Source organism: Phaenicophaeus curvirostris, chromosome 4, assembly GCF_032191515.1.
Source record: "Phaenicophaeus curvirostris isolate KB17595 chromosome 4, BPBGC_Pcur_1.0, whole genome shotgun sequence".
Classification (NCBI taxonomy): domain Eukaryota; kingdom Metazoa; phylum Chordata; class Aves; order Cuculiformes; family Cuculidae; genus Phaenicophaeus; species Phaenicophaeus curvirostris.
This window is the reverse complement of record NC_091395.1, coordinates 21,821,916-21,835,822: the sequence shown is the minus strand read 5'-3', so window position 1 is coordinate 21,835,822 and position 13,907 is coordinate 21,821,916. Positions and strand designations below refer to the sequence as shown.

General features: G+C 40.9%; 1 protein-coding gene across 7 annotated transcripts in view; it reads right to left on the bottom strand.

Annotated features, from left to right (window-relative positions):
- The window catches only part of SLC20A2 (solute carrier family 20 member 2), a 59,337-nt gene that overhangs the window by 23,332 nt on the left and 22,098 nt on the right, over positions 1–13,907 (bottom strand). For all 7 annotated transcript variants that reach the window (XR_011337338.1, XM_069855492.1, XM_069855494.1 and 4 more), the window contains exons 2-7: positions 10,979–11,529; positions 6,404–6,544; positions 5,101–5,186; positions 2,986–3,082; positions 903–1,019; positions 20–223 (exon numbers count right to left, since the gene is read on the bottom strand). Coding sequence is in view for 6 of the 7 variants with exons in the window: in XM_069855492.1 (XP_069711593.1) it covers positions 20–223; positions 903–1,019; positions 2,986–3,082; positions 5,101–5,186; positions 6,404–6,544; positions 10,979–11,267 (934 nt within the window). In the remaining variant the exon portion in view is untranslated. The remainder of the gene's footprint in view (positions 1–19; positions 224–902; positions 1,020–2,985; positions 3,083–5,100; positions 5,187–6,403; positions 6,545–10,978; positions 11,530–13,907) is intronic.

The window sequence follows — 13,907 nt, the reverse complement described above, 5'->3', positions numbered from 1 at the left end:
TGTTGTCTTAGTTTCTTACCATACGGTACACGTGGATGGTTTCCATTTGCAATAGTATCTGATGCCCCAGCAGCTTCTGTAACTGAGCCAGTAAGGGGAATCGTGCTTTCGTCAGAGGCTTTGGCGCCAGGAAGCTCTTTAAAGACTGGTGTTTCTTCATCTTGAATTTTATCAAGACTTTCATCTGATATCCTTGACAGTGCAGCATCTTTCTTTAACCGGCCTAAGGAAATAACAGTAGTGTAATTTTAAACCCATTCTATCTGTCTTGCTCTTTATGTTTCCACTGTTTTCATCAACAGCATAGATCAGTGTGGATACAATAACCTGGCTCCATTTCATACATATTTATTTCTTTCTAACAATTACCTTTACTAAATGCTCCTAAGAAAATTCTAGAGCATGTTTGTTTCTTCCTACAGAATTTGCTGAAGTAACTGAAGTAAAACACCGAGCAGCTCATTTACTGGTGAAATCTGAAACTTTTCTGTGTTTTAAATACTGCATTTGTTGAGAGTAGCAAAGCAAAGCTAAAAGCTGTGACCAGCCCAACTTATGGTAAACTTAAAAAAGTCATTTAAAGATAATAATTCAGACAAATCTTTCCTTTTTAATGTTTCCTTAATGAAATATAAAATGGATTATATTCCAGGATTTATTTTCCTGTTTCTGCTAGACTCTAGAAGTAGTAAGCACTGCACTGAATTGCCTAACAAGGTTTTGAATTTCTGCCACTGCAGGTTTTTAAGAGCAGGTTACACAAATACACAAGGAATAGTTCAAGCACATCCTGCCTGTGGGTGGGTCACCGGCACTAGGTGACCTCTCAAGGGCACTTCCAGCTCTGAAATGAAATTTTCCATGATTTTACATCACTCACACGTCATCAAGCAACTACTTACTTTCTATTTTTCTCTTCATCCAGGGGCACACGAAAATCCAGACTAAGACAGCGAATACCACGGATACGCCAATTGATATTAGAGCAATGGCCCATATTGGCAATATCAGTCCCAGAACTGTGAAGACAAAGAAATAAAACCCAATGTAACTGTAAATTAATATGACTGAATTATTTCAGGCAGCGGAAAAGCAGTCTGTGGCAGAAAAGCATGTGTACACAATGTATTCAAAGCCAACATGAATGAGCTGATCATTTTTAACATATGTATCAGTTAGTGCAGTATTTAAAGGTCCAGCTGACATGCAAACATTTGCAGGTTAACTCTTCCAATTCTCTGTTACCCCACCGTCACCTTATTTCCAAAGAAGTCACATGCAAAATTCACTTATTGGTGCTGCTGAAACAAGTTTGCAGTGATTTTATACACTAATGCATGTTCAACTCTGCTGCCCATTAGGGTAAGTATTTACCTGACCTTTGCTCTGGTCAATAAAGCCTGACATTTAGCTTAATCTACGCCACTATCTGCTTATGATAATAGCTTAATGTAGCATTTGAGAGCTGAGGTTTCAGTCCTGCAATGTGCCATCACGTCAATAACTCATGTTCCTGTAAGTATCCTCCCAATAGAGCTCCTTGCACTCCTTCAATTAAATGATCAGACTCTTAATGAAGAAAGAGCTTGGACCCATATATGCATGCCTATCTTGAAACCTACGGGATTAATTCATCCTTGTGAGCAAGCGTTGCGAGGACAGAGATCTTAGAGAGTAAATATGTATTTCCTGAGCATCAAAAAAGGAGCCCCATCTTCTCATTCATGCACTCGAGAGTCCACTAAGCTGAAACAGAAGGCCCATTAAGATTCTTATTTAATTTATTTTGCTTAATGAGTCACTGCAGAATGCCTGACCTACTTCTGCAGTACAACAAATAAGGAAATGTTGGTTATACAGCTGATTTACTGTGAAACATCTTGGATACGTAGCCAGTCATACTTAAGAAAAAGGAATAGTTGAGTTATGTTACCTTCAAAATGGGAACTTCACAAGCTTTTTATTAATTTCAGTAATGCTGTGCTATGAGGTAGAATCTACCAACTGCATTTATGTAGTACATGTAGTGGGGCAGGTTTTAGAGAAAACAGATTTATATTTAAAGTCACTTTCTAAGCCTGCTTTTTTACTTCAGGGGCAGGTTCAGGAGTCTTCCTCTTCAATTGTCTGTTCATTCATGGCTCAAGCAGTTGAGAGCATAGAACACCATTTTTTTCTGAACTCTTTTGCTGCAAGTACGTGTTTAAATCTACACTGCTTAAGTAAAGATGACTATAAACATATGAATGCAAATATATAAACAGAAAATGTTTGAATATAAACATATACATAAACATAAAAATAAAACTATAGGTTCAAATATACACAAATATAAACAGACACAAACATATAAATGTATATGAAACATACAAATAGTAAAAAAAAAAATAAAGTCCTGAAAATGACATGCATCATTTCCTTCTACTGAGTTGCAATGAAAACACAGTGCCCAAGAAAGAAGATGCATTAAATGCAGAAACAGGCTCAGGGCTTCTTATCACTGAAGGGAAATCAAAAAGTAAATTTAATTAACAAGCTCTGTGCCAGATCTGCCAGAAACATGACTCCGCAGTTTGCAATGGAGCTACAGCATTAGACTGAGTGCGAGCAGCCTAGCTGCTCTTATTACCTGCTTTGAACCTCTCTCCTTGATGCACATACCCAGAACACCTTTGAGAGCTCAACACATGCTCAGATTTACAAAGCCAAAGACTGGCAGCCCAGTTTTCCTCTTCCTCTAAAGAGGGATTTTTTTGTAGCTGTGCTCTTCCCCACTAACCCAAGCAATCAGGAGGGAGTCACAAAAATGCATGCACAAATAGAAGCATGTGGGAAGGCGTATGATTTACTCTTGCCCTCATTAACTCATAATGTAGGAGATAATCGTGCAGTGTCAACAGCTACCCTAAAGCATGCTGGCAGAGCATCATTATGCATGGTGGGAAGCCTCCCTCCCGGGGCTCCTGCTGTGGACGGATAACTCACCTGGTGCTCCTGTGTACATGATGGAAAACACGTTAATAGCTATGGTAGCAGCATAAAACACTGGAAGTGCACGGAGACCATTGGGCACAGGGTCCTCCTGCACAGAAATTGGGGAAAAAAGGAAACATTAGATTTTCCGCAAGATTAATGTCAGCATAAACCGCTGTGAGGAAAACATGCTTCCAAGTCACTGCCAGGCAGATGGAGCTTTTAGGTGGATAGCAAGAAAAGAGGATGTTGACCTGTCTAGTTACACCTGAATCTCCAATGCTGGTCCTGGCAAGCACCAGCATTCTGCGGAAGCTTAACACTTAATGGGAACCAGGGAGAGAAGTTGTACTTTCACGTCAGCTGCAGACCTGCAGGGTGACCTGAGGGCAAGTTTCTTTCTGAGAGCGTTTTCTTACCTATCTTGTCTCCAAGATGAGGAGTCCCTTCCACTCAGCACAGCTGAAGGGTGCTAAGCAGGACAGGGCTTTGCTGTTTTGGGGTCAGGGCTTCAAGCATCAGTGCAATGTGTCCATCGCTAAACCTTGTTCCCAACCACTCAGTTTGGACCAAGACAGCCCAGCACTTCCATCAACTAACAGAAACCTCTGAAATATTAAGTGTCTAGCTGTATCAAACAGGTAGCATACATAAAGCAATTGTGCAATATTTAGCATGCCGTTGTGCCTGCTGCCCACTGTGGTCTTGTGCCCGTGGTGCTCACAGGGAAAGGCTCAGCTGAAGGTGCAGTGGAAATGCACCATGTGAGCCAGGGAAAAAGCCTTTGTGAGGAGGCTGCTTTGGCCTTTTGAGAGTTCTGTGTGTTTGCAAAGATCCTGGCACAGCTAAGGGTTGGCTAATGTGGTCTTGTTTCCTACTGCCATAAGCTATAAAAAGGGAGCCAAAGGCAGGCTGTGGCTGCCCTGTGCTATGCCCTGGATGCAGCACAGGCTGCATCCACAGGGCCAGCTGCTATTCACAGCCACAACAAGGGCATGAACCCATCTCAGCACCAGGCCATGGACCTGCAAGCTAAAAAGCTGCTCTTTTTTTATGCATACACACAAAGCAAGTAACTACCTGCATATGCCAGAAGCTCTTACTACTCTGTGAATGGCATAGATGGCATTCAGAAGACAATCTCCTTAGCTTGAACTTCTTCTGCCACTTGAATATTTACATATGTGGCTTTTATATCAGAGTTAATGTGATTTTGATTACTAATTTCTTAAGTTTTGAATGCAAGAGAGGAACTTTTCCTTGTCCTTTATGCAACTTGAGTAATTTTAAATGCAAAGGTGAGTCTAATGAAATTTATTACCCACTTCTATTGCTGACATTTATTTAAATCAGAAATAAAGAATGATGAAGCTGATGTTGCAGGTGGTGTTATTTATAGCAAAAGAATGAATCCTCCCTCTATTTAAGTTCCCTGTATAACTGCTAATATAGTGTCCCTTATTTTAGGCCACAGTTATGCACTGCAATCCCCTGTTTTAGCAAGGTGAATGCTGCAACAGCAGTGGAAAGAACAGATAAAAGTGGTTTCCATTTCATGCAGAGTGGCAGGCAAATCGTCTTCTGCAGCAGAGATACATGGACTGATGTTACCTCAAAGCTGCTGCTTTACTGAGGTCACTAAAACCCATTGATTCGGGTTTCTTGAGAATCTAGGAAATATGCAGATGCCCATCTTCTAATGTCTGATATTTTAGAAAACCAAAGCTTAAAATTTCACCGCTATGAAACACCAGTTAGAGTATCTCCAACGAAGGACTGTCCTGTTTGAGTAACAGTCATAACAGCTATGGTGAGGCTAAACCAATGCCGACAAGTTTTTACTAATACAGAAGCAATCTCAATGTACCGTCCTTTAATCAAACAGAATATACAACATTAATTATCACATAGCACCTTCTAAGCCTGAAACACTTGTCAAGTTACTTACTCTGAGCTTTCAGAAATGCTAAAAGCAAGTGCAGTTCCAATGGCTGTAACAAAAATGACTGGTCTCCTGTCCAAAAAGCACACCACAAACTTTCAACCCTGGAAATGCCAGCACTCAAATGAGAGCCTAGAACACAGACTTCACACCAAGCACTCATTATAATAGTGCAATTTCTTTACCTTTTTCAAAATGAAGAATCTAATCAGTACAAAAAGGATTCCAGACATCAAGCCAGATAACAGTGGGGAAATAAACCATGAGGCAACTGTGTTGAAGAAAAGAAAGAAAGAAACATGAAAGAAACAGCATTCTCGCAAAATAGTTTAGTAGTTAATAAGCAATAAATTTAAAACAGTTCTTGTACAACTGCAATGAATGTTCCATATATTTACTTACAACTGGTGCAACTCAATCTCCATGGACACTCATGAAAGTCAAAGTAATGTTACAAACATCAGCCAAAGCATCTCCTGAAAACTTTGTGGAAGTTTAGCAATCAGATTCAACAGGAAGGTTTCTTGTAGTTTGATGTAGAGTGGACCAAGAAAGCCCTGTAATTTTCTAATCGCCATGACCATGCATGCTGCAAGCAAGTGGAAAGCAACTACACCTAGCAGGATGCCATGCTGCTTTCAGGGTAAAAGTCTCAATTTCCAAAATGCCATAGAAGCATCAACGGTAATGAATTATTCACATACATTTTTTGCAGGCCAAATCTGCAAGTGTCCAGACTGATTTAACTGAAGTAGGTGGCAAAACTCCCACTGATTTCAATAAAACCAGATCAGGGCAGCACTCTGGAAATCTCATCCAGAGTGATTTATTGTTTGTGGCATAGTTAACAGATAGATTCTGCTGTCATTGCAAACTCTCTTCTACTTTCAACAGAACTAAAAAAAGCACGCATCGCTCCAACTTCTCTAAAGCTCAATTGTATTTCTGTGCCTTCAGCATCAAATCCTTTTCATACAGGGTTTAGGCTGTGACTCAGGCTACAAGGCTTCCAAATAATGAAAACTCCTTCAGAGCTTGGCTCTTCTGGTCTTGGCCGTGGGAGGCTGTGAGTTAAACATGTGCTGCATGCCTAGCTTTCATTTCCCTGAAGCTGGTGGGTGGAAAAACATGACTGTGGGCATTCACATGACGGCGAGCATTGTTGAGAGCAAGAACGAGGTAGTATGAGCTGCCACAAAAAGAATTAAAAGAGGAGGAATGTCACCTTGAAGGATGTCTCTGAGGGACAATGTCTCTTCAGGTTATCACCGGGGCAGTGCAACTTGTGTCTTACTCCTTTCTCCACTGGAGACACATTGCAGCCCTCAAAGAACAGGGCATCAGTGCATCTTCTGAATGATAAGACTAGGGTGGATAGCGATTCAAGGAGGGAGCGCTACTAGCACAAATCAGAATTCTGGGAACTCTTTTTGCAGGCAGCACTCACTGTTTCACATACCCTCATGCATAAAAGGAAACAGCACTTACCAATTTTGACAAGCTGCATCCACTGGACTCCTTGCGTGCCAATTGCCACCAGAGAAAACCCAATCGTAGCACCTACAATGCAATGGGTCCCTGATATTGGGAGTTTCAAGAATGATGCAATCAGCTGCCAAACAGCAGAACCTAGGGAAAAAAAAATCATATGATATAAACAGTAGTAACAATAATGTCACACAGAAAATTCTTCACCACATGACAAAATTCTTTTACGAGTGCTGCCTACACTCCATATATACAACAGAGATCTGAAGAGAGTTTTGTTCCTGTTCTGTCTCTAAAAGCAGATACTATGACAGTTTAATAGCAGCTTCGAATGCTGCTTCTTACTGATAACTTTTTATTACTAACAGCTCTTTATACTGCACAACAGTTCTGCTTCTTTTTTTGAAGGCTTTTAGTACTTACAGCCTGATTAAACACACAAACTGCTCCCAGTCCGCAACAAGCTTAGAAAACCTCGTTCTTGGAAGCTGAACTTGGAAGCCTCCAAGGGATCGGTGTGAGGAGGCACCCACTGTTTCACTAATGAACTGCCCACGCTCATAAATTCAGAAGCTACCACAGAAAGGCTCAAATTGTGGGGCAGGGAGTTTTATGCCTTCTCAGTGATATACAGCCATCAAAAGTCCTCTTATAGGAAAAATGGACTGAGGAGAGAATGAGAACTTTGACTGCCTTCATTTGCAGCTCACTGAAGCACTGGAAAAAATCAGAACTGCCGAAAAGGCTTATCTTAGTCATGGAGTAGCCAAATATAACCTTGGCATAAGGAAATAAGATCCCCTAGCTAACCAAGGGATAGTAGCTAATGGCCTATAAAGTAAACATGAAGTCTGGTGCCCTGAAACACGGCCCAAGGAAGGATGTTTGCCAAGTGTGTGGGGAGAGCGTGGTGAAAAGACCCCAAGCACCAGAGAGGATGTCTTGTATTTGTTTTCAGTCCAAACTTTTGGTAGTTAGATGGACCATAGTTGGCCATCAAGCCCTCAAGCACACAGCTCCATGCTCTGACTTCTTTTTGCATTGCTAGGACCCAGGTTCCCTGCTCCTCTTGCGGTGGGACTAACCGCAGGACACCAAAATCAACACGGCAGCAACACAAGCGTCCTGTAGATATCACCTAATATTAGAGAATGCTTAGAGAGTCTTCACCTTAAGACTTAATGGCTGTAAGACCAAGTGTGCACATGTTAACAGGCCCCAGTGGCAGCAATAAATTGTCATAAGAGATTCTGCATTTTGTGGCTCATGACACCTTTCTTAACAGATTTCCATCAGACACAGGTGATAAAGCATAACCTGTTACTCAAAAACTCAGCCTCCATCCTCAGTTCCAACACAGGAGAATAGTTTGAAGGTCTTGAAACAGAGCCATCTGCAAATGGTGATTTGCTGGCATCATACACAGCTACGTTTGGAAGTCAACCAGTTTGTAAAACTGATCTCTCCTGGGGTAGTATCCCAAAACAACTGGTACTCTCCTGTTGCTGTTGGAAATTCTAGATCAAACAAGGAACACCTGCTCTTTAATTTTTGGCTTCTCTGCCTCTATACTAAAATAAAAATAAATACACTTCAAGACCTTTGACATGAACTTAAGAGATCAGCAAGTGGAAGTGAGGTTAAAGAAAAAACAGATGGTGACATCTGTAAAGAGGCAAATAAACAGATAAGTCAGCCATAAATATGTAATTACAAAATACTCAAGTCACAAAAAATATTAAGGAAAATGCAACCAAGCCTCAGCTGCACTGTAGATGTGCAGTGAAGGCTGGGGGGAACATTGGAGAGGGGTGTGCTGTGGAAGAGAGTAGGAGGAGTATGGCACTATTTCTTATTTAATCCACTTTTCCTTGAAAATAAACAGGAGAGAAAGAGAGGAAGTGGGGGAGGACTGATGAATGGTCTGAGAAGGACAATGTGCAGTCTAAAGAAGTTTAAGGAATAGAAGAAAATACAAATCAAGCCAGACCACGACCTTGTTCTGGGGCTTACAATGCCTTAACTACCCACACCAAAGCTTTAACTCCTCCATAATATAAAATGTGCGTTCCCAATTTTTCCCATTACAAAATAAACCTAGGAAGCAGAAGGCTCATTAGATCTGTCACAGAGTTCCAAATTCAGACTTTTCACGACTGCTGATGCTGTGCCACACGCCCTTTCCTCCTGGTTCCTATCTCCTAAAGAAAAAGGGTTGGACGCAGACCGCCCTGACCAAGAGTCACCAGCAGTGGCTTTCAGCTCAGTGGGTGTTTCATGCTCCCCTGCTGCTGAAAGCACTGAATCCATTTTCCTGAGGCTCCAGTGCTATGTGCCAGCCACGAGTCCTCATCAGGTACCATTCTGCCTGCAAGACTAGGTTAGTACTGTGCTTTGCTAATCTTGGCTGGGATGTCCTTTCTGTCAGTGGCATCTTCTCGGTTGCACCAGGACCGCTAGCAGAACACTCAGGCAATTCCTAACATTAACTTGAGAAGTAATTAATGCTAGGGAGGTCCTGCAATTTACTCCCAAGAGTAACAGTCCCTAACTTCCCAAATGCCTAACAAACAACATTTTATCATACTACAAATTATTACAAAATGTTACATTCTAAGATTTTATTCCCATTATTCCTGCTTCCTTCTCTCCTAAGAGAGAAGGTCACCCAGAAAATCACCATCTGATGTTTGCTACAAGCATCAAAGGATCTTCCAGCAACATCTGGGAAGAGAATACAGTGACTTTTGGTCTCTCCCAGGCTGTTGATTCATTTAAGCCTCATCGAAATTCAGAAGCTAAGTCCATTTGCAAAAACATGATCATGAGAGAATGGGGGGAGGAAGGGGGGTGGGGAGGGAGAAGGGAGGGAATGCAGAGCAAAAACAAAAAGAGGAAAAGAAAACATCCAGGAAGGCTCAGAGAAAACACAGGAAAAAACATCATACAACCAGAGAAAAGACGAAAATGGATTTGAGGGGAACAAAACCTGAAATCTGCAGTTTGTAACTTGTGATTAATTCTGAGATTTAAAATGTGGAATTTCTTCTTAATGCCCTTACTGGAGGAAGGGAATGCAACTAGTCTTGAAGTTCACACAGGCTTATGTAAATACTTGTGCAAATAAGTTGTTTTCTTTGAGCTTCTGGCCAGTTGCCTCTGCAGGGGGCATTTGAGACTTAAAACTTTGCCCAGCCAGGATTAGGATGCCATAAATAGATACAGAAAAGGAAAAGGACCCTTCCTTCAACGGGGACTGTGAGTACCAAGAATGCGAAGGTCAGAAGATGCAGGTCACCCACATTTCAGACAGCGTATGCTGGTCCTGTGCACAAGCCCATGGGAAATGATGGAGCTACCTCAAGAAACAGAAGGCTTAATAATGCCAGTGGTGACAAAAAGTCACCCTAGAGCTTGAGGGAAAGACGGAGAATCTGCAGCTGACCTTGCAAGACATCAGGAAAGAGGAAATGATGAGGGTGCTCAAGAGCATTTGATGTGGATTAAGTTGGCAGCTTTACAGAGGGATCGTTTGGGGAAGTGCCAGCATGTAGTAGACCTCTGCATGGATTTCCCTATCTCACATGCAGGTCTCTCCTGAAAACTGTGGGGAGGTTACAGGGAGTAAGTGGGAACAATATTAAGCTAGTTTTAAAGGTTTAAGTAAGAAAATCTTTGAGCGTGCCATCCCTTTCAAAGCGAGGACACTGGGGCAGTTGTACAAATCATGTTAACCTGGTGTGGGATGCCATGGACCTCCCAGACTGAAGAAGTGATGGTAGGATAGGCAAGCTGGCCCCTTGCCTGGGCTGCCTCTCCACAGTGAAAGGGTTTCCTTCCTGCTGTCTCCTGCCCTTTAAAAGCAGGTTTGCTATTGATACTTGAGGGAGCTCTCCAAAAGCCCACAAAGCCTCTTGCATATAAACAAAGAGTAAATACCGTGGCTTAATGTTACTTACCTCAGAATATGCTATTTGTTCTAAATGGAGATTAATTCAACTGCAAAAAAAGCACGCAGAGCAGACTATAAGGTATGCTGAACTGCTGTTGGTTTGAGTCAGGAAAATTAAAAAGATCTTAAATCTGTGACCACCTATCTCTACTGCTCCTTTAGTTTTGCCATAGGCAAGGGTGAAGTGTACGATTACTTGCAGTCACTCAGCTAGAAAATCAGTTTAAGCAAATATGCTTGGATTTTCTGTAATCTTTAAAAATTATTTAGGTAATTCCTTCTCATGTGTATTCATTGCAAATTGCTGTTTCTGTAGGATCTTCTGTACAGTCATAAATGGTATACTTACATATTTTCCATGCCCCATCATAAAAATCTCCAACATAATTTTTTCAGTAGGAATATATATAAGATGCATGATGTTAAACACTTTTTTCTTCTGTTAGTTAAATGGCTGAACCGTTGGAAAATACAAGACTAGAAGCATTTAGAAAACATAGAAGACTATGCATTCACATAAATCCAGACATGCAAGTCCAGAGGATGGGAAGACTTAATATTCACAACAAACAAGATGACAAATACACAACGAATGTTACTAGGAATAAGGAAGTATTACTTACCAACCATTGCACTCACTTCTCCTGCCATCAGCAGTGGGACAGTGTTGTTGTACAGGTTAACATCAATGATACCTTTCCGAATCGTTTCTCCTACTTTTGCTCCCAGTAATACTGAGCCAGTGGTTTCAAAAACGGTAGCCAAAATGCAAGCCTGGCGTAAACTAACAACACCAGAGCCCACAGCCGTTCCGAAAGAATTGGCAACATCATTTGCACCAACCGAAAAGGCTAAAATAAAAGCAATGATAAAGCCCACAATGACCATCCACAGGTATTCATCCATTGCCATCTTTCCTCAAACTGTAGATCAGGTTTTCTTTTGCAAATAGTTAATAGTCAAGGCTGGAGGGAACCGTAACGGATTTGGAAAGCAGATTTCTTGTAAACAATGAGTTCTCTCTGGAAAGTGCTGGGTAGTGTTTGAATGTGAAGAAACTGCTAACTGCTGATTTTCAAACTACTATAAATACTGTTCATTTGGCTGCCTTCGGTCAGCAGTGAAACACATTCCATATTTTGCTCCCAAACTGGTACAACTGTGATGTTCTGTCCTGCAACAGAAAAAAAACAGGAAAAAAAAAAAAGGAAAAAAAGGAATTTAAAAAAAAGGGTATATTCAGTGGAGCCCATAACAATGAGTGTTTTCAGAAGTAAACAGATGATTTAAATCCACTAATGGGGTCCTACCTCAGCATGTGACTGTTCTAATCATAAAGCAATTCAGAAAAGGTTAAGATCAGGTCACCTCCAAAGCAGTATGTTTCTTGCAATATCACTGACCAAGAAAATCTTTTGAGCAATTTAAAAGGATTTAGAAAGGTTAGGGTGTTAGTTTGTTTTGAATTTACAGAGCAGTGTGACAAGTCCTCTTTTTAAAAGGAGGATCCTTCTTGGCTCCTTGCATCCAGTGAATGTAAGACATGTAGAATACACAGAGCATACCATACAGCCTGATTCCCAGCTGATGTATATCACCTAGCTCCACTGACCTCAGCAGAGCCCTCATATTTTATCAGCTAGAGACAGGGATGTACTCCTCTGAAAAAATGATTTTATCTATGTCTGTCTAGGAAATGCTACTGAAAATACTCTGAGAGCATTAATATTCATCTATTGCTCTTATCAAATCCCATGCAGTAAGAATACAATTTTCTTTCAGCTTGTCAGTCACTGAAACAGCACAATAATCACAATATTCCCATGTATCCCTGCAGATCTAAGGAAGCCTATAAAAAAAGTTTAACTAAAAACTTGAGCTCTTGGCTATTTCCTATAGATGGTTACCGGTTACTAACAGGCTTATTATATTCAAACCATTGTTATCAATATCTTTTACTGTTTCTTTTGATGGTTTCAGTTTTATAAACACTTTTTGAATTGCATCGCAATTACTATAATCTGAAAAAAGAGTGAGCTCTTTCAAACCATAAAATGGACAGAGAGAAAAGGACTTTAAATATTATACCTTCACCATCCAAAAGTTCGCTGAGCAGAGCAATAAGGCCCACACTGATGTAAAGATGGTCAAAAGCTAGAAGCAAATTTGCCCAAACTATCTGCCTCTTATGCTGGTTGCTTCTCTTCTGCTAGCAGCCACCACAAAGACATCCCATGTACCCCCTCCTTTCCTATCCATGCTGTTTGGCTTCAGGAAAGTGCAGTTTTGGACATAGCAAGGTGTCAAATGAACATTTAGCAGCAAATATTCGTCAGCCAACTCCACAGGTTTAAAAAAGCATTTCAAAAGACCAGGAGATAACTGATTAAAAGCCCCAAACCCAACTCTTGTTGTCTGTTTCCTTACGGTCACTTCACCCACATCCACAGCTTCAAAACAGTGCTTAATTTCTTTTGATGAACCCAGTGCTATGTAGGTCCTGTTGCAGCAAGGAGGGTCTCTGAAACCTTTGAAATAGTGGCAAAATTAAAAAATAGATTTTGTGTATTTGCGAGATGCTAGATACTTGAGAACAAACAACAGGAAAATACCACATCCATACCTAAGCATAGAGAACCCTAGAAAACCCTGAAGCTGATGTCAAGGATTGATGCTTTCTCTAAAGACACATATTCAGAATATGTCGCTCTTTCTTTCTCCAGACTCTGAACTGGCTGAAAAACTGTCACTCCAGTCTTTTCCAGACATGGAACAGACATCAATCCTTGATTGCCTTACACTCTCAGAAGGTCTTAACAGCTAAAAACATTTGTATAAGCATTTTTATATTATGAGATAACACAATAAAACGAAGCACCAATGCTTTTTTAATATTTGAAGACTTGTTGCCATTTTATAATTCATGAGCACTTAGCCCACTGAATGAAAAAAGACTTGACGTAGACCAAAAAAAGCTAACAATATCTGGAAGAAACAATTAGAATTAGAACTTGCTTGCCTGTGAAGGAAGACAAAACTCCATTAAATTCAGTCATTAAAAAATTTCTATTACGTATATCAGAATTTTGCTGGGACATGATGTGCTGGACTAGAGTCCTTCCTTGATCCTGGAGATTAATAATTAAATTCTTCATCCTGTGTGGATTTACACAGTACCTTTGCCAAGTTAGCCTCTGCACCTCAGTTTCCTCTCCTGAAAATGGGCAAAGTTGACTGAGATTTATGCATGCATGCAAGACACCGTGAGACTCATTTCCTTCAGACCCACAAGATGAAAGCACATCCTTATTCCCAACAGAGATTTGTATTTTATCCACTTATCAACCTACCTACCAATTTAGTGTGGTGACCCAGTTTCTGGGATGTGGAATAGCAGGGGGATTGTGACATTTCCCCACCGCAATGGAGTTCATGGGACTTTTGCCAAACCTGGCTCCTCTAGCCACAGCAAGTTCCTGCAGCTTCCAAAATAAACCACTAAGTCACAAGGTTGCCTTTATTAGCTTCCCTGGTCAGGGAGAACTCCAGATG